Source organism: Rhopalosiphum padi, chromosome 1 (assembly GCF_020882245.1).
Source record: "Rhopalosiphum padi isolate XX-2018 chromosome 1, ASM2088224v1, whole genome shotgun sequence".
Classification (NCBI taxonomy): Eukaryota; Metazoa; Arthropoda; class Insecta; order Hemiptera; family Aphididae; genus Rhopalosiphum; species Rhopalosiphum padi.
The window spans coordinates 17,768,617-17,791,841 of NC_083597.1; the positions used below are offsets into that span (position 1 = coordinate 17,768,617).

General features: G+C 32.3%; 1 protein-coding gene across 4 annotated transcripts in view; it reads right to left on the reverse strand.

The window, feature by feature from the left end:
* LOC132918182 (AF4/FMR2 family member lilli-like) overlaps positions 1 to 23,225 on the reverse strand; it is a 142,587-nt gene that overhangs the window by 34,516 nt on the left and 84,846 nt on the right. For all 4 annotated transcript variants that reach the window (XM_060979308.1, XM_060979306.1, XM_060979305.1 and 1 more), the window contains one exon: positions 7,443 to 7,548. In XM_060979308.1, the coding sequence (XP_060835291.1) occupies positions 7,443 to 7,548 (106 nt within the window). The remainder of the gene's footprint in view (positions 1 to 7,442; positions 7,549 to 23,225) is intronic.

Consider the following 23,225-nt stretch of genomic DNA (forward strand, 5'->3'; position numbering starts at 1 on the left):
CTAATATTCCACAAAAGATATTTGCATAATGTTTATTCTACCATAATCAACCCCGCCAGGTTATGATTTTTTTGATGACTACTCAACACGATTTTTAGAAAGAAGTAGATACATATTTACTATGTAAACTGTCCGGACAAACGAAATTGACCCCACCTTATGTAAAAAATACTTTGTAAAAAATACTTACGATTATGCCCGTAAACACTATAGGACACGCGTTTTTATTTTCGATAAAAACGTCTGGTATCAATATCAAGATGAATGATTCAAGATTTTGAATAAACAACCTGCAGGTGCAATTATTGTGGGTTTCGTCACGAATGAGACACGATGCTAACGCGTCAAGTAGCTTTTACTCAGATTATTAAATTCTATTTAATATTCTATTTATTAAATTCTATGCTATATTTACACGCTAATTTTGGGAACCATAAAGAAAATTGCCACCCGGCGCGTTAGCGTCATGTGGCATGTGTTATGATACGCGACGGCTTATAATATTTTTATTATCAATAAAAATCATTTTAATGAAATCGATCAGCATTGTACGCCAGAACAAACGACTGATGGTCAACATTTTCATGTTAGTTACCTAATCACATTTATCATAAAAATAAATTGTCATTGTTTACTTTATTACTTCATTGCTATAGTAAAATACACGAATTAACAATCGTATACAAACAAAACAAATTAGTTAAAATAGTCATCAAAAATCCACAGTGGACAAAGTATTTAAACGCCGAGTAAATTATTGAACAAATAGTTTTAAAGAATATTGCAATATTAAAATGTTTTACTTACTTCGTCAATATTAGGAAGTAGAGAGTAGGTAGGAATACCTTTTATAAATGATGTAAAATAAATAAATAGATTTTGAATGCAAATTATATAAAACCTCCAAAAAAGACAAAACAAAATCAAGAATATTACTAAATTGCAACTAGATTAGAAGAATTTCCCTACAAGGACAAACTTTAAATTATATATTTGAAACGCCCGATTTCGGTTTTTAAAAAATGTTCAAAAACAGAATTTAAATAAATGATAAAAAAAAAGAAACACAACCTAAAATATGAAAACATTTTTATTATCCATGGTTTTTTTTTTTTATTATTCGGGTTGAAAGACCTTTGATTATTTACGCATTAAATGTTGTTGCAGCCCGCTGACAAGGTCACTTGTTTCTCATTTAATTTTATAGACGCGAAATGAAAAAATAACCACTTAAAAATAAAACGAATTTATATCTATAAACACATTTAACAATACTTATCTTTAGAGGTCACAGTAGACTTATCGGTCAATTTGTTGCGCTTCGTTTGCAGATGAGTCTTATATAGGTACACGTTTATAGTTAAAATAGACGATGATACAACAACAACAACAAAAACATATTATTATTATTATTAAAGGCCATTGTAATTTTGTAACAGTGCGGATATAAGGCAATCGAGTGGGATCGTGTGTGTGAATGCGTAAGACAAGAGCAGGTTAATGGTTGTTCATATTATATTATAGTGTACACAATTCACGATTTATTTGACATAAGGGGTGAAAAGCTAACAATATAATTTTTACGACAACACGATCAGAATGTAAGAGGCGACTTTTTTTTTTAATCACGTATTTTTACGATATCTGTTTAGTAAATTAACGATAATGATTTCGTCTATCGTTGCATCAGATGAATATAAAAATACACTCAGGCGTAATCTCGCTGCATACCGGTCCGTCAGTTAGAATCGGCGAATAAAAATCATTTTGCAGCATTATAGTGAAGTGAGACATCACGTGATGCTGTACACTGCACAAAAACATAATGCGGATAACATAATTTACAGATAATGTTATTTAAACGTTTCCCAAACATAATTTATTATGAATAAATCATGATAATTATTTAGAATGCAAAACGTAATTATTATTATTTGAAACATCTAGACGTCTATCTTGTTAGATGCTAACATTTCGCACCACAACCACAGGTCATCAATATTTCCCATTAATTTATTATTAATAATTGCTTGAAATATAAATTAATATTATATTATATGCATATTTGTATACTTAATAATGAATATAATATATGAACTTTAATATACCTTGACACCGAATACTTTCAAATTAATATTTAGTGGAAAACCTGTAGGTAAAACTATAAAGTTGCAGGTTACAATAAAGACATAGTTTACAAACAAAACTTGCAAAAGATCTGAGAACGAAGTATATACTGCATACTTTTGCAGTTCCTAGAAATCCACGATTACGAAGCACTATACTACACTAGTAGTACACTATTGTATATTAATATTTTAATAAAATATAATATTCGATTTTCGAGAAATCTTCATATTTTCACGCATTTGATTAAATTTGAACAGATTATTTAAAATTTTAAAGTACTGCGAAATATACTTACTCACATAAACAAATTAAAATATATAAAATAAAAGCTAATGATTGCACGTATTAAAGTTTTTAGAACGCTACGCGTGATAGTATAATATATAATCACTATAAATTTGCATGCGAATGCATCACATATACAACGCATACCACAAATTGTATGCATACCGCATACAGGTCATTTTAAAATGAAAAGCTTAAAACAACTTTAATTAAAATTTATCTCCATGATAGACCGGATAAATGGCGGAAAATAGTATAACTTCATAATTTATAACGTAATGTATGGTATATGAAGACACGCCGCCGAAAATATTTCTAATCTTAGATAATATAGTTGTGTAATAATAATTGTATACAACAGTGCAGCGTGTTTAATGGACAACGATTGAATCAGAACACGGATTTATCATTTTGTGTTATATTTCTATTACCTATTACAAGGTATAATATTATCGTCGTGGTCGGTCGATTGTCCCACTTCGACTGGTGGTATGTGAACCGCTCGCTACCACCATTATCTCGGACGAGAACATCGTGATAAATAACGAAGAAGTTTCGAAGACGAAACGAGACAAATTGAAAAACAGCGATGACCTACAAGGCTACAAGTGAATTGCAATGACACAATGTTCTCAATGCCAGTAAATATACGATCGAATAATAATAATACATTAAAGTATTACGCGTATGTAATGCAAAAAACCGAAACATTATTTTTTTTAATGATAAAATCAAAAAATTGAAATAGCACATAATATGACACCGAATTACTAAAAAAATAGTTATTTATACCACGCAAATAATGCAAACTTCCGTCGTCGTTATTAAAATAACTAAATCGTAGAGTTTGGTGAATAGTACTTGACTTAATACGTGCAAAAACGTTTACCGTATATCGTTTATTTTAATTTTTATTATTGTTATTATTTTAAGCCGATTGTAATTACAATATTAGTTTGATGAACAAATGTCAACGCTGAAACGCCTTGTCACTAAAGAAAGGGAGGAGAGCGAAACAAATGAGGAAACGGTTTTTATCCACTCAAAATGCACTGACGGGCGCGAGGTAGTTGCGCTTAAAAGTAGAAATCTCTAAAATTACCTCTATAGTTTGGAAACGGTTTCCGGTTTTAATAACATTAAGGGACGTTGTCTCCATGACACATTTCTATTAACTTTGTTTCGTATAAATGAATTGGCATTAGACAAAGTAATTTATGTGCCACGCCCCACCGACGACAAATACAACAGCAGCAGATAATAATTAGATAACAGTCGAGGGAGAAAAAAATCTTACATACACCATGACTATGTAGTAGTAGGTCAAGGGGAATACTACCACCATCACTCAAATACGTTCGAAAAAAATTCTACGGTGATTTCGTGTCAAAAAAAATATTTTTTATAACTGACTAGAAATACCTTACACCGTCGTAATGACGTATACAGAGTGGTAAATTGTATACTGTACATATTGAATAGGTTGATGCGAGCTTTCCACATTAATTATTTAAGGATATCATTATGATGGCAATAGTATTAGTAGTAGTGTAGTGATAATAGAAATAATAATAATGATTTAAAGAAAACAAACGCCTACTATTAAGTTATTTCAATGCACAGAGTTCGCTGCAATGTCTCGAACAATGCGGTTTGTGTATATAATAATCATTAATGTTGCGTAATGTATATTTAGGTCGACACAATATTATACAAATAATAATAATACCTACACTTTCCTGCTGCCTGTGTGCTCAATGAAGGATATTACGTTGAAGACAGATTAAATCCATTATTGAAATATTATTCAACTAAAAGCAATTAATTTAAAGAATAACTAACTTAACTATACGCAAATATGGCTATAAAATAAAAGTTAATAACGGCCGCTCTGGAAACAATATATTATATTTAAATTAGCAATTGTGGACCATTACGTACCAACTGACAACTTCTGTTCATTTACATTTGTAATTATGTCATATAGGTCGTCTATGGTATAGGAAAGTCTAACGAATTTCGAATATTACTACATGATAACAACAAATTATTTTTATCATGATCTAACTATATGAAATATATAATATGTACTTTACAAATAAACGATATAGAACATTAATTAATACGTAAAATCCTAAAAAATGCAATAATTTCCAAATTAATCAAATTTTTAAATATATTTATAAAAATATATTAAGAGAAAAAAAATAGTTGACGTTTACCTTAAACTAGGTTTACATATTTCCGTTCAAAGTTTATAATTTTAGTTTAGAACTAAACAGAACGAACTAAGTCTAATTTCATAACATATTATTGCTGCAGAGTTTAATGTATAATTTTTAACATATGGCACGGTAACAGCGGTAGTAATATGGTGCAGAGCACCAGGAGAGCATACAGCAGATCGCAGATACATGGTATTTTATTATATATATAATGTATACGATATGCCGATGTGATTGGGAATCGACTTTACTGTCTTTGTAAACGAGTGGAACGTGTGCGGGATGACAAAATAACTTTACTACGTCGTCGTAGTAGTTATATACTCGTATAGCAAAAAGAAAGAAAAAGAGATAGAGAGGGACTCGACATTATTGCTTATAAAAAAAGAAGGAAAAATAACCAAGGACGGAAAAGAACAAATATAAATGTGTGTACCTATTTAAATCGAAAAGATCGCGAGCTACGCGTGACACTGAATATATTTTATCCGGCGCACGGTCTGTGCGACTATATAGGTATGTACTATATTATACCTATCGTCGCAGGCTGCGGCAATGTTTTATTTTATATACGTACAAATAATAATAATAATACGAGAAAGACTATGCAGGCAGGTATGTATATAGTGGTTACCGGTAGGGTCGTCGAAGGGGATTTCATTATAAAAACGTACAATCGGCGAGTCAGCTGTTTATCGAACGCATATAATATTATATTACTATTACGACCAGATTCGTACCGGTGGCGTATAGATAAATAAAACTATCCCAAATATACCTCGGGGTATAATGCCTGTCTATATAAAGGTGCACGCGTACTTGTATTTAAAATAATAAAATCACAAAATAAGAATTTCGCTCAAAAGAAAGGATAAAATATGTATACGTCGATGAATATCTAACGCCACCCTCGACATTACCACGGTAAATAAAACAATATTCGAACACAACCCTATCACCACCCCCGAACCCTCTTACACCTAAGTCAACCGGTTGTTGTATGTGTGTTATAACTTATAAGAGACACGAATTTTATTCCTTTGAACCCTGCAGCAGCTTATATATATAAATATATAATATACGTTTATCGCACATTGCTGTCTCGTTTTTGTGTAACCCTATCCAACCCATCGTATTTCATAATAACATGTATTATACATAAATATATCAATAGATGTACATTATCCTCCAAGAGGGAGGGAGAAGCATTATTGTTTCTATCGCACACCAGTGTAGGTCAACGGTCGGCTGAAATCTCGCGGACGGCAATATAGATAAACAAGTACAAGAGCCACCGCACACATCTGCAATGTCTACATATAAAAACTACCTATACATTATATAAAATATATCAATTCTCTTATACCTATTATACATAAGAGTATATGGTTGCATAATTAGGGATGGTCAGAATCCAAGTTAAACATATTATTAAATTGAATCTTATGTATATTCGATGCATAATACTTAATTGTATTCTAGTATTATATATAATATTTTTTAATTATAAAATACCCACAAGAAATAATTCTAATACTTATAAATTATAGTTAACAAAGTAAAATAGTAATATGTTATCAATTCTATAAATCTTAAATAATAAATGAGTGAAATTATATCTCATAAAATGCGATATGCTTGATAAAAATAAATAAATATTTAATATAATATAAATCTTTGTTTGCACCGGTAGAACGATTTCTTTCTTTAGTTGGTTATATTATGTATAATGTATATTGTATATTACCTCAACACCCATGTTTACACCGTAATGTTTTTTGAAAAACTTATAAAAAGAAAATTCTAAGTAAAACATAAATGTATAAATTATTATTATTTATTACTAATATTTTTAAAATTAACTTTTATTGAACATTTAGGAAGATTATTTCTATTCCCATCTTTCCGAGATCTTTGATAACATCTTACAGTACAGAACTAAATATTTAATATACCTAGTGGAAACTATTATAGCTTTATATATATTATAATATTAATATATTATATGTACGCTATATCTTTATATAGGTATAGAATTTGCTGTTCTGTAGAGTTAGAGTGTTTGCTTTTATAAAGTATTACATTATTATTATTTCTGTTGTATGCGCGCGACGCGTTTATTATATTCGAAATAATTTGTCGATAAACTATCTCTAACGCACGACAATAATACTGTAAGATATAAATTAATTTCTTTTATCGTTCACCTATACGTTTTTGAGGTGAATACAATACGAACACGACGTGTTAATTTCCATTGCATGTGATATATTACACGCTACACTATACAGTCATGCGGAAAATGAATTGAAAATGTTTTCCGAAAAATATGTTAGATTACATCTTACTTTCTTAACCAAGATTTATACGTTCGAGTGAAATAGCTTGGAAAATCGGAACACTAAAATAATAATAAAAAAAAAATATAGGTAACATCACTAATATCTGCGCAGCGTTAGTATTATTATATATATATTCGTATATACAGTCTGAGAACATGGTCCCTCCTTCCCCTTCCTAATATCAGCGGAAACAGCGATGTCAGCTGTAACATTGGAGTGGCTCAAAACCACATAGTGACGGTGGGGACGAAAATATAAGTGTATTGCCTATTTTTTCCAGGCGGCGGAGAAATGAAATTCTTTGGTTCTTTGCAATATCCGGAAAGCCAGCTAATCTACACCACGCCCAAATCAGACGACCGACTATATTATATGTATACAATATACATGCACAATTATTGAGTCGATAGTACAGTACAAAAATAAAGACATGAAACATAAATTATTAACGAGAAATTACCTTTACTGGAGAGCCGAACAGTTCTTTCTTGTCTTTGACATTGTTCTCAGAAACTTGTTGCTGTCTGGATTGCCTTTCTTTCTCACGTTGTTTTTCCCGTTCCATTCTGTAAAAACACACAAAAAAAACCAAATGAATATAGTTTTACTTTATGTGTCACGTATAGATTCATTATCATCTAGACAAGACAACGAAAGGGAGAAAAGGGTTAAAAGTATTGTCGTTTTATATGGTACGTATAAGCACGCACATATTGAAAAACCGAAGCATCAATACTGACAATACTACACCTGGCAGACTATATAATATAAAGGGATTTGCACAGATGGTCAAAATGATTTGCATATGCTAACGGTTTTTCATCACTCATATAGACGAACGCACCACGATCCTGCAATATGATGGTAGGTGGAGCATAATATATATTATCTAATATCTATCCAAAACTCGTGATAGATGTCACTCTACACATGGATAAATAAAATAAATAAAAAATACCTAGTTATGTAACTATACCAACAGAGTAATAGCTAGACAACAGAAACCCCGTATTAATATATATGTATATAATATAGGTAGTAAACATCTGGTACGAAAGACAGGTAATGTTTTTATTGTACGCGAATGATTATGGTGAATCCCGCAGGTAGTGTAACGAAAAACGCACCCCCGCGGACGGGTAGCACCCGGCAAGAGGCCTCGGGAAGACTGGAAGACTTTTTTCATATCCACTGATTAACCACGACCGCAGCCACAGCATCAGAACTCGCCAGACGTTCAGACTACGATCGCTGCTGCCGTCTGCTAGGTGTGGTGGTGGTGGAACCTTTCTTAAATCAGCAGCTGCTGGCGCACTACAGAGTGTACACACCTGACACATATGCCGTGTACAGATTTCCAGGTGGCATACCTATATACGTGCATATATGTATATAAATGTGTGTATATACCCGCCGGATGCCGATATATAGGAGGGTCAAATCTCACACACAGTTCGTCGAAACATTACAGCCGTCCGTGAGATAATTACCGATAAAGTATGACAATTATTTTTCTAATATATATTTACTATACGATTGACAAAACTACACGCGTATAAACCGTAATCGTGTATATATGTGTGTTTATACTTAAACCTGCATATACTGCAGTGCTGTAATCCGCAAATATATAATATTAGGTCTTTTGAATATTCCCTAGTGTGGACGTATTTATTGTAAATGTTAATATAGTTATAAAATAAAAATAAAATAAAAACATATAGAGACATTGACCATAAATAAAAATAAACAATAACTACAACTATATTTTCCAAATTCTAGGAAGAGAATATTATTGTTGAATATTAAGTGGCAAAAATAAAAACAGTCCGACATAGTTATTGCAGTCCATTGGTTAGTGGCTTTGCATATAGATATGGCGTCAAAGGGTATAAAACAACGGTGAATGCGTAGGTACTATACATACATATAATATGTATACACACCGACCGCCCTTTTACACTAATATTCCATTGTTTTCAACCAAAAACCGGAGAAATGCTGTCAAATTACGAGGTCAACAGCAGCAGCATCTGTTAAGACATTGATTGCGCGTGCGCCAACACTACAGACACACGCGTCTATTGGCCATGATACGCGATCGTTGACGAAAACCTCCGACGATGCGATGCAATCAAATTCATTTAATTGACGTAAAAATCGGTTAATATTCGTGAGGTGTTCCAGTTAAAAGTAAAATTTTCTCATAAACAGACCGTCAAATGGCAGAATCACTATAGAGTAGGTATTAGAGTATATATAGAGTACATCACATCGACAGCTATCCATCGAGGCGACACCACTGCATCGAATATCGTCAATAAACGCCAGCGGCGCCTCACTCGTTCTTTCCCCTGCAACTGTCGCCGATGCAGTTTTGCAGTACGTACCTAGTAATAAATAAATAACGCACAAAGCTTTTACGCGGCGTCATACGAGTATATTATACACATTATACGCTAACAACGCTTTATATACTATATATACCAGCAGGGTCATATTTTTTTAGACGACCACCGACACCATTACCACCGCCGACGTCGTTTACACCAATGTATATTACATACCTATAGCTGATACACAGCTGGTATATACACCATACTAAATATCGATTGTGCTTTTAATATGCACACTATGTACAAAACCGACCCGAGTGTTCTAGAAATGGTGGAGAAGTGTAGTGTGGCGGGTGGCGGACGAAAGTGTCTGTTATACACGGTGGTGATGGTGGCTGCTCCAGCGACGGAGGAGGAGACGGTCGACGTGAATAACACCCGCGCGTGGCGCTTGTATGGGTAATAATTAATGACGAGAATTGGACTTTTATAGAACGGCGTGTATGGCTAAGCGAAATATATGTATGTGTGTATGTGCACATGAAGCCATAAAGAACTATATACATACATGCGTTGAGAGAGAACACGAACCCCGAAGACACGGAAAATCAATAGTGGTATGTGTGAGTGTATCCCTCATCGGAGGCCGTGTCCAGTACCGAGAGCATGTTTTTTTTTTCAAATCAACAGGGGAATTAATACCGCTGTATAATAATATCCATGTATACCGCGTGCGCAGCCAACAATTTTTGTTCACCCTAAAATATTGTCATCGTAGATGACGATGCTGGCGAACACCCTTTATAACACGATTGTTGCAATGAACAGTTTTCGTCATACACTGAGCCCGGATCTCGATCTTTCTCTTTACCTCCCTGTGGAATACGGAATCGTTTACTCAGCCAATAATAGCCAATAATAATAATAATAATAATAATAATAATAATAAATTGAAATTATTATTATTATGGTCGTAAAAAAAAATATTACTCTTATTATTATTATCGATAGACGATAGTGATGAGATTTTATTTGTATACGGACTTTCTGCCCATGAGACGAAATGTGTTCGAATAAAACAATCGGGTGATTACACTTTCTTCATTTTGCGCAGAAAATGTTGAATAATGATTTTCATATTAAAGGTTCACTTGACCACTCATCCTATACGCCCACGGATTGTTTCCATCGATATTCGATATATTCTATTACAGAGTTTGACAGGCACCGGAAACGTTCAGTGCAGAACTCGTTTTTCTTATGGTGTTTCAAATTCTTGTTTCATTAGTATATCAAAATGTTGTCATAAATTACAGCGACAACCTTATATTAGATTCAGCGCCACTATGGAAAAAAATAAAGGTGGATAAGACTTATGGCGCCTTGAGCGATCGTCGGGTAAATGATTTTACCAATCATAAAATTGGTTAGACGGGTTAAGGCGCGTACTTACAATATTACCGACAACTGTAGATATATTATAAAAATTATAAATTATAGTTTTGAAGATAACATGATAATATTATTATTATTATTATTAATTGTAATCGAACTATTGTACAGTAAAAACGAAACGGCGTAGTACAAACCATACTTGCACTTTCGTTGGTGAGACTTAAGTATAGGAGGGCAAAGGAAAATATCACGACAAGGAAAAGTAGTTTTATAATGATACCGTCACCCGCCGGGCGGTTTAACGGGTGAATTACAATTGGATTATTCGACTTTAATAATTATTATCTCGTCGATAGGCCAAATGCCGCCACCGGCCAGCTGGCCCCACCGACCGACGACGTTATTGGATCAAACGAATAAGCACATCATATTACTAAGGTTTACTTTAACACTGTATGGTTTACCGCTATATAATTTATTTATGTTTCAAATTCAATTACGGTTTAGCTAATATTAGTATGAAAGGATTAGCACGTCGTTTTCAATTTCTTTCGAGCGTAGACCGGAATGAAATACCAGAAATATGATTTAATATCAATATAGGCGTACAATACGATAATAATATATTGCGCAGACAAATATTTATTGAGTACTTACAAATCATCGAGGCAGGAAGTTTAAAATATATTTTTAATTTGATGCCGTGGTCAAGTCGAACACTCGCGCAATCACGCGCACTGCAAATCAACACTACACTGACGGACCACGGAGTGCAGAGTGCAGGTGCGACGATTGCGACGACAATAATATCATTTGCGTCGTGCATCCATACCGGCTGCAATAATTGTGACAATAACGAGAAAAGATAAAAACGCAAAAACCCATGATAGGCGTCTGTCCGCCGAACGCGCAGTGCAGCCCCCCACGCTCGTCAGCCGTAAACAAGGCGGTGTTTTTGGACAAAAAAGAAAATATCATCCCAAAGACGGTGCTATATTCTTATTATTATTATTCGTCGTGGTCTCTGGAGAACGAACGATGTTGTACCGGTGCGGTAGAGGGAAGAAAACAGATATTGTGCCGTAGTATTAGTACACAGTCGCGGAGCGCACACACACACACACACACACACACACACACACACACGGTGCGAGGAGTGTGCACAACGAGGGGGAAAAGGAGCTCCGCTGGCAATGGTCGTTGACCTCTATTGTGGCGGCGTAGTCGTAGTAGTCGTCGGCTCGTCGCCGTCGTCGTCGTCGACGACGATTTTTCGTTTTCGGCCGGCGAAGCAACAAAGTATAAACACATGACGACGCATCGCCACCGTGGCTTGTTTCTCGCGCGTTACGCCCGCCGAGCACGCGTACGAATAGTCTTTAATCTTTACCGGTCCGGCGCTAGTAATTCTTAACGCGAAAACGGGACACGTACGTTTCATTGGTCTGTATATTATAGCTCGTTAATTTGCCGAATTTTCATTCTACAATCTAATCATCGAATACTGTCAAAACTATATTTTTAACCGTCGTCGAGACTGTCCTCCTGACTACTTATATAAACAAAATAGCGCCATATAATTATGTTATTTTTTTTCTTAATTTAGACGCTGTTACAAAGTTATTGCTTAGAACTATTCGACATTACGGCAATCGCAGAATTTTTTCGATGGAAACGAATTTGGTTGCAACGACGACGACGACGACGTGATTAATGAGCTTTGTTAAATAATTATGTACTATCTGCTCGAATAATGCGACGGGTATTAACGCAAAAAAGTGTAAATTAAAAATAACATTCGGCGTGACAACACGCGTGCATTTTTCGTACCTACCCCGATGTGGCACATGGAATGGCACGAGAAATAAAACATGACAACGATTTTGAATCGATTCCAAATCTCTGGTGTGACCCACAGAACATAAACTGAACGTACACTATTCTTAAAAAGCTATAAAAAAAGAATAATAAAAACGGCAGTTATGTTGTTTTTCATTCTCTTTTTGCAGACTTTTCAACAAATTGCCATTTTAATAAATTATACGAGAGAATTTTCTGTGCCTAAATCCTGGTACGAATACAAATAATACAATGATATATGTAGGCACGGGACTCTAAACAATGACGGCGACGACAAATACTTATTTTGAGTATTATTTGAATCGAAAAATAAACGCGACCGTTCCAAATCTGTATAAATCTTATAACAAATACACAATTAAAAATACGAAATGTAGGAAGTCGGTAATACATTCTCCATGTTGTAGTGTGTATATTATAAATTTATAGATAATAATAATAATATAGATATTACAATAATTTTAAACATTGTTATTTTTTTTCCCCATGGCATATTTCAAAAATGGCATGTCAAAAAATACGTCGATATCATTTATCGATAAAACGATATAATAGGTATTATTATAAACTAAAGATTTTAGAGGAAGATACAATAAATTATTCTATACATTATAATATTATAGGTACATTAATTCAATAAATTCAAAAAACCTTGAAGGCGACGTGACACTGCTGCTGTTTCCGTTATATTGTGTATTTTTTTATTTTTAGGTGAACCATTCGCTATAGGTTTAAAAACTAAATGTTTTCTTTTAAACTATTTACCTGCTGTATATAATGCAAACACCGTCGCCAATGGGTGTGATCAGCATAAAATTGTTCAGACCGAATACATATATAATATACTTATGATATACACACTGTACATACACATACACAGTACACACATATAGGTATGATATGTATATCAAAGGTGCCTACGGATATATTACGAATATATTAAAATACAAGTTAATTTTTATAATTTGTTTTTTTTTTCAAAATGTTGAATCAGTCAGTTTTAAAAATGATTATCACGTGAATATAGAAAAAAAAATATTGTATAACATAAATATTTCCCAATTTATTAATTATAAATCGCTATGTTTTCTTTTGAGTAGATTTGAAAAAATGTTATCTAAATAACTATTTGTTATTCTTGTTTGGGGAGTTTTTTTTTTCATATACTTGCCTGGTTCGACTAATTGTGAATTTTTTTAGCATGAAAAACAATAGGCCAACCTCGAGTTACTTAAATATACAATTTCAAATTGGCGGAAACACGGGATAAATTATTAACTTTTGTCCTTTATGACGGAATTCCTTCTTATCGCCACAAAAACGGCACTGTTAATAAATAATATAATTTCCCTATCAATACATCGATATTTTGCCATTTAAAATTCTCTTGACGAATTCACTAGTTTCATGGTTCTTAGTGTATTTCAATAGAAAAAAATAAATGTGTATGTATATACATCTAATGATAATTAAAATCAATTCGTTGGTTATTGGAATGCATTAAATTATTGTGTAAAAAAAAAAACAACGCAAGGACAAGGTTTAAAATGTTTTCACTGTTGTTTTCGATTAACACGGTTTTATTCGTTTATTTAATCACCTACATTACAGCGACGCAACTACTAAACAGTATTATAAATAGCTAGTGTTTGTAACTTGATGAGAAAATAAAATATCTTTAGTGAAAAGATGGGTGATGGGTGTTATACTATTTTATTGCAAACGAGTAAGTATTACATTATCTCAATCATGACAGTTCTGTAAGAACTTCTTTTTTCGCGAAGAAAAAGAAAAATGCCATTTGTTTATTGACCAACGCTTTCCAATTTGTAAACGTTAGTACGTTATTTATATAATGTTACGTACGAACCATATAGACGGTATAAATCGTCCACCTTGGACAACTCAATCTGCGATCATTTTTAAAACAAAAACTAAATATAATCGAATTTCAGAAATTTGATAAGTTATACATATTTTAATCTTAAAAATATATGACAAGAATGTACTTTTGATTACACCAGCAGAAAGTCGTTGCCCATAATATAATTTATGCTGAATGGTAAAGGAAAATATACATATAATAGTTTATAGTAAAGGTATATAATATATATACCTTATACATATATATTCTATAAATAAGCACAAGTTAAATATTCTCAAACTCTCAACAAGCATAGCTTAAAATTATAGTAAAAATTCAAAAGAATATTAAAAAAAAAAATGCTTTTTAAGTATTCAGAACTAATATACATATTAAGTATATTGAAAATTTGGAATACTTCCAAAAACTATTTATGATAAACATGATCTGTATAGTGTAAAAATATTAACGCAGGCAAAAGTTATTAACTAATCAAAATTACGAAAAAAAGATTGTCGAAAAATGTACATTGGTTAAGTACTTATGTTTAGAAAAAATAGTCCATTTGTTATTATTAAATACAAATTTTGATATAATATCCTAGACATAATTCAATTACAAATTGGTTATCAAAAAATAATAAAAATTTTATTACTTAAATTAACAAGTATACAATATGTAAAATGTAAATATACATAGACACGACACACATGCATATATAATGTAAATGAATGATTAAGTATAAGCGTGTTTATACTCGTAAAATCAATAGGTAATAAGTATGTTTTATGTAATATATACCCAATCATTAAATAATTGTTGAAGTATTGAAATTATATGCAATTGTAAACAGAATTTCTTCCGGTATTTAAATGTTGGTAAAGCATCGAAGAAAACTAATGAAATACTTGTTGAAGGTATTTCTTATTAAAATTTTCACTTCGTTAAAACCTAATTAATTTCTATATGAATAATACATGCTATTATATTTTATTTATTTTACGAATCTTAAAAGTCTGGAATGCCCGAGAAAACATATATGTATAGAGGAATAATGAGTTACTCTTTAGTCTTTACACATTTAAAATTCAAACGACAAATAGAAAACTATTCAATTCTTGGATATCTTAAGCTCTCCCTACCGTCCGACGCCGTATTCAAAAAGTTAAGTTATATTGCAACACATGTCACAAATTCACACACAAATAAGCACTAAACACTAGTAGTATAATGGTCAGATGACATAATTATGTATTATACTAGATAATTATTAATTACAATGATAAATTTATTATTTCAATTAAAATAAATTGAAGAATAATGATAAGTGATGACAAAATGATTACTGACAAGTGATAACTAATACCAAAGGATTGTCGTTAAAAACAAAAAAAAACTGCAGTTAAACTATTTCTAAATGACTAATTGTATAAGTTATAAATTGTGTTTACAAAAATTAATAATCAGCGTTCAACATACCTACTCATGAATATATTTTTCTTCAAAAATAGTTCATTAATATATACGGAGTGATCCGTTTAACCCACTATCTAAACCTAACTAAAAACATAATATAAGATAAGTACAATTTTATTTTATATACAATACAAATTTCAGGGTTTGAAATAAATTCTTTTGCAATTAACTATTAAAAATACATTTTTTTAAAACAATATATCTATTTTATAGTTAATACTAATTACCATTATTTTTTATCATAGTGATATGTTGGGGCTATTATTTTTCTTTAAATATTGGTCTATACGTTTATAATTTTATATTTTATATTAAAACCTCGAAATAATTGTTAATACTTAGCTCATCAAGTTGATAAATCAAAACAACATGTTGGTACAATATTCTATATTCATGCACCAACACGTTCAAGACATTTTTTCTTCTAATTATAATGTGGAACAATTATTATTGAACGCATAACCAACAAAAAATTATATTTAATATATATATATATATATATATATATATATGTGTGTGTGTGTGTGTGTGTGTGTGTGTGTGTGTAGAAAAAACGAGGTTTTATATATTTTTAAATTATTTAAATACACAATTCTTACAAAAGTTGTTTTAAAATATACATACAACGAAGGTATATATAATTTTAGACCTTAATTTTTGTAAATCAATATATTAGGTATAACCTTGCTCATAATTCACAAAAATATGTAATTTAGAACACATTTATCCGGTTAAATTAATTTGGCACTTGCTAATTTAAACACGAAATAAATCTCAGTCGAATATTATATTATGGTATTGTACATCGATAACATTATTATTTTTTTTCATTTTTGATTAAATTATAAATTACTATTATGATGTCATATACCTAGTATTATGTCTAATGGAATATTAATTATCTACTATAGTAATTACTTGCATGTTTGATTACAAGTGTGTGTCTTTATATTGTGGTATATTTTGTATTTTTGACAAATGAACAATACTTGTGTGTTTTAGGTTAAAATTAAGGTTTTAAATTTTTGTGAATATTCTAATTATTATTTTATTTGCGATAGACATAGAATAAGTATATATATTATAATTTATAAACATATTTCTCGTTTTAATTACCTTCTTATCGGTACAATAATTAAGACTTAAGAAATACTACGCAGTACCTACCAAGCACGTATTCAGGATCAATTTTAGGAGAGAGGGGAGGTTAAAACATTTTTAATACATGAACTGTAGTTGCACAATTATACATAAAGTTTAAAGTTAGTTTTTGTTTCTACTTTAAAAATTTCGGGAGAGGTTTGAACCTCGAACCTCTCTCCATGTATGCGGACTTATTGCGCAGTACGTTAAATTTTGACTTAAAACAGTTCTAATTACATTAGTAGAATAAAGCTAAAAAAATGTATCAAAAATACTTTAGGGATTCGAGATGATACGCTTAAGCCGTGCACGCGATATTAAAAAATACGTATAATCAGATTAAACTGCTAACAACATAATATTATGTATATAGAAAATAAATGTTAATTTGGAAACTTTCAAAACCCATAATATATGAACTCGTTAGTGGTATTTTAAAAATGTTGACATAATTTAAATGGTTTATTTCACATTTTCACGTACAACCGTCATTGAGAATAATTGTCGTCAAATAGGTTTCACATGCAGTTTTAAAATATTATAGAATTATACCAGAATACAAATTATACAATATCGAGATTTTAAGTCGGGGTCAACATGACTACCTACAAAAAAAATTATGACCTGCCAAAAAAAACATATGAAAAAGAATAAATTAATTCATATCGTTTTTCACTAACTTACGGTGATATGTATAAGTACGCGAGATAGAAATCGCACAAATTGAAATTGATATGAAGGAAAAACGAGTTTCGAAAGGCTTTATTTAAAACCTTACTAAATCCCGTTATCGAATAAAATATTGTATACGTGTGACGGTAAACGACCATCGTCATAATAATAATATAAACATTGTTGACTGCCGATAAGATAATCAAACCACTAAGCGCTGTTGCCTGTACACATGAGGCAGGAGGGAAATATCTGGAAAAAAATAGCGCAAAGATGGACAGAGTTGTTTTCATCGTACATCACCAAAAACCGACAACATCATCATGATGATAATAATTAATAATAAAGTTATTTAAGTTTATTTAAGAGAATGTCGACGAATTCCGATAACATATCGTATCGACTTTAAGCAATATATAGTGCACGATAATATGAATATGAAATATCGATACGGAGATACATAACGAAAAAATTGTATACGTGAGAGAGATAATAGCAATGAAAACGATCGATGGTACGCGCAGACAGGTAGCCAGGTGCCGGCCAGCAGGCAGACGTATTTATGACGTACCGCAAAAGACTGTAGCGCACAAGCCCCGCGAGTGCCGACAAAAGGGTCGGCATAACCATGTGGACGAACAGATCACAAATGTTTATTCCTCCGAATTCCTCGACGTCTCCACCTGAGTCTTTGCGTCCATTGACGTCTCACTCGCTCTCTGTCGCTCCTCAACATATAATATTATATTATATATATATATACGGGTATAATATCGTACATAATATATAATATGTGCCCCCCCTGCGGTGATACGTTCGGTTAACATTAATGCATCGAGACCGGGGGTGAGCACTGTGCACGCGGGTGGGTAAGGCAGACGCGCAGACGAATGAGTACAGACGCCCCTGAAAAGGAGGCCAATAACACCAAAATGTGAAATGATATATCGCGCGCGCCGGCGATGTCATTGCGCAAACGGGCCCCGCCACAGTCGGTCGCGACGTTGCCGTCTGTTGCGCCAGCAAGTGGGGAGAACCGTTCTGGTATCCGCGACGGTGTTGCTCGGGTCGCCAACGTCGCTCACGCGTCCGCGACGACCACTTTATACCGACGCAGTGGCGGCAGCACCTGAGATAGTTGTGGAGGTGGTAGTGGTGGTGGTAGTGGTAGTCGTCGTCGTCGTCGACTATTCCGGAAACGATTTCGAGCGATTCTTTTCATTTATTTATACATATTAATATACATATATATTTTTATTCATAAATAATAAAATAATCAATAATCTCCGTTGTCGTCCCCCGCCGAGTAACCGCTTATCGAATATTACCAATAAAGTAGAAGACCAAGTATCCCGGAATTGTCTTGGTTAAAAAACCGGTCATTTTTCGAAAAATTAAATCACTCCAGTGACGCGATGACCCACTGCACTATTATGGGATGGACATTATTAATATTATTAAGAAGTCGGGAACAACAATCGATGAGCTGCTGCTACTGGATAAACCTTTTACCGGACGACGGACACACGGTGCGAAAGGTATCGATTTCGACCGTTTTGACGTTTTGACTAATCTTTAACAACAAAGCCGGCGCTAAAGCGACCCTCGTTGACGATGGATTTTCATCGGAAAACGGGAACGTATCACAGTGTGCCTAAAAATGCACACTTAGTGCCGACCGCACACTGATTATCAAAAGGACTGTTTTGACGAAAGAAATACCGTCAGTTTCGTTTATAATAATATAGTTAATACGCACGACGATGTGACCACTGTGGCCGCAATGCGCCACTTGACCATTCTCGCAGTCAAAGTCGATCGCAGTGATTGAAACAATTTGATAATTATAATATTATTATCATTGAACGTTTGAGACCCTGTATATAACGAGAGCTTGAGTGCTTGAAATGCTCACGGACACAAAACGTCTCATAACAATGACAGTATTTCAGTTAATTGGATTTTTTTTTAAACTTTCGTAATTCTAAAATAGAAGCAATGTGTGCTTAATATTCTTGGGCGGTGAATTTTTATCGAATATTCGTAAAGAATCATGATTTTAATTCGTTTTTAAATTTTGCTAATAAGTGTGGGTCACAAAGACTTGCTGCAAAAACCCACATACACTAACCCTTGATAGATATAAACGCGCCCATTAATGTCGTTCCGCGTAACTATAATGTTATTCTATAAACTACGTAAACAAACAAAAAAATAATAATAATAATAAAATAAACAGACGCGGGTATAACATTTTTTAGATATCTTTCGTAATTCATTTTGTGGAATTCCACGATACGTATGCACCCACAACGACGACGTGTGTAGAGGCTAAATAATTAATTTTGTTTGATTGCCGACTATAAAACACGGTCCATAGGTACTATATAAAATATAATTCTTCTAAAACGTTCTAATTAATAGTTGTATAGTTTACGATTGCACAATAAAAGAAAGTTTATTTTTATTCGTACTACACACATAAATTCAAAGGGTTAAAGGAAACAAAATAATTCTGTTTAACTTTTACCCCAATAATTTAAAATTCACATCCAAAATATTAGTCCAGTGACATCAATTCCAAGTAAAAACAAGGTGAACATTTTCAAACTAAGATCATAATTCATAAATAATAATATTAATATATTACATAGACCAACGTCAAAGTAAATAAATATCAGAATATATTTATAAGTATAACAATATATAAATATTAATTGACACATGGTTGTTATAAAATCACACTATCCGAAAATACAATAAATATTAAATTATACAAAACTCTATTGTAAACTTGCAATTTGTTTGGTAAAAATTCAAATATTAATTTAAATTAGTTTACTACCTACACTATACATAAATATAATATACTTTAGAACTTCATACGATTATACACAATTTTTATTTTATTATCATCAATGCCTACTTATTTTATTTTCGTTCTAAAAATGTTTAAAAAAAACACTTTATACTAACAAAATAAAATATATACTTAGTAACTCATCATTTTTTTCTTAATTTCCAAATGGTTTACTTTCAATGAAACATACGATTATATTATAAGCACCATTGAAATGGGAAATTTTTAAAATTAAAGTTTTAATTGTGAGTGCCCCAAAATTATGTTACATACTTTTTCACAGTATCATTTGTTCAATATAGTCCGTAATTTTATATGATGGAACGATTTTTAAAGGAGGTATCACATTATAATACTATATAGTCTACAATAGCATTTCAACACCTGAACAACATTCCATCGCATCAAATGTATTTGAAGGTTTTGTACATACTTAATGACGGTTGAACCAAAAAGGAACCCTACTAAAAATAGACTAACCTACACAAGAAAGTGTGATATGAATACCAAGGGATTGAATGAATATAAATAAATTATGTGAAAAATAAATGTAGTTTTTGTTTATTAAAAATTACAATCTGTAAATATTTATAATAAGAATTTTCGATAACATATATATATATATATTTATATGTAAGAAAAAATTTACTTAAGGAGGAGCCTGTTATAGAGGCACTTCTACTGACATACATTTTTATTTTTATTCATAACATTTAACATAATATTATACATATAAATCGCAAACGAGCATAATAAACACACACACACAATACACACTGATATACCTAAGTTGTCTAATTTACAACAACAAAAAGTTAAGTTTCTTATTCTTTTCGTGATTATTTTGTTGACAAATAATGCGAGAAAACAGAGTTAAGTAAAATAAGTAAATATATATAATATAATATAACGAACTAGATCAATTATATGACTTCTGATTGATAACAGTAATGATATCAATAGTGGAAAAATAAATAAATCTAAACAACAAATTGGCGACTATCATCGTGTTGTATAATCGCGGATCGAAGCGTAGCAAACACTAAATTACAAACAATGTTAGACGCTCATCGAAAACAAAATCCTTATTCGACATAATTGACGTTAATTGAACTCATCCTCTACGCTTGAAAAATAAACCATTATGAAATCGGTCCACAATATATATTATAATAATACAATAGCCGTGTTATGACTATGGGGAATTATTATTTATTATGCATAATATATAGGTACCTATGTCATAAATGGAAAATAAGAATGTTAGTGATATAAAAATAAAAAGCTTAAGTGCAACGAGAACTGATGCGCGACGACCACGTATATTGAATAATAAATTCAAATAAATATATATTTTACGCGTTTTTTTTTTTATTCAAATGAAATCATTGTGATCGTAATGCAAGGTGTTTATAGCAGACTTGGAAAATTTTCTTTTGGTTCTCCTTCCACAGTGCACTAATTGGAAACAATATGAGTGAATAATTCATTGTAGAGAAATGTTATATGACAATTCTTAATACGTTAAACGTTAAATAGACAACAGGGAGCGAGGATAAAGAAAAAGGACTCTAGTCAAATGTGTAACAGTTTACGCGCAAATATAGATACGAAGCACTTATTTTTATTGAACAATCGACCATTTACCTCTTCCGACATTTTACGATCATAAAGTACAAACAATTCGTCAAAGATTGGTGAATTTCGAATTTACAAAACGTCGTGTGTTTTCGTGTAATTTATTCATCAGATGTTACGATGAGTATACATGCACACGACAGCAGTTGGCGGTTTTCAAGGTAAAACGGCTGCAACGTCGACGGTTTATATAATAATAAATATATATATACATAGAGGCAGTTAGGCACCTATCATGTTATTATTATATCATTTTTTTTTGTCAACCATCCATCTCTACTGCTTACGTGAACAGACCTAATAATAATAAACTCTACTACGAGATAAGACACACCCAGAAGACCCGATTTCTAATCTCATGTTCAACGCGGGCCCCTACTACCTATTGTACCATCATCGCCCGAATGTAAAATTTTCGCGTCGACTTTCCAATGGAAAATGTCAATGTCAGTTTGACACCAAATAAAAGTCGACACGTCATATACGCCAAACACAGGACGTGTTGTATTTTCCACAACGAAGATAATTTATTAATATATGTCATATATAAATATAATAGACGAAGACGAGAGGATGTTAACGGAAAATCCTGTGCGACAGCCGACTACCACTGTAATAATATATATATAAGTAGTTATATCGTAAGTGAGTAAGGTGCATGAGACGAGGAGCGGCTCTGTTCGGGTTTCGTCCGCAATCTTCTCGTTAATCCTCTTCAACCAAAGGGGGAAAGTTCGCGAGACACACGGAAATCGGATGATCCCGACATTTCGTACACTCTTAAACAAGTATTTACCGAACGGCACAACGACTTTACTATTACCGACCTGTATCTACGTCGTCGCAAATGGAACCGAAATGAAAACCTATTTTTTTGAACGGCAGGTGTGGCGGCGGAGAAAAACTGACGGCAGATATTTAACGTAGTTAAAGACACGTGCACAATGATATATAGGACGCGTGTTATCAGTGCGTTGACAGGGAATAAATCATGTCAAT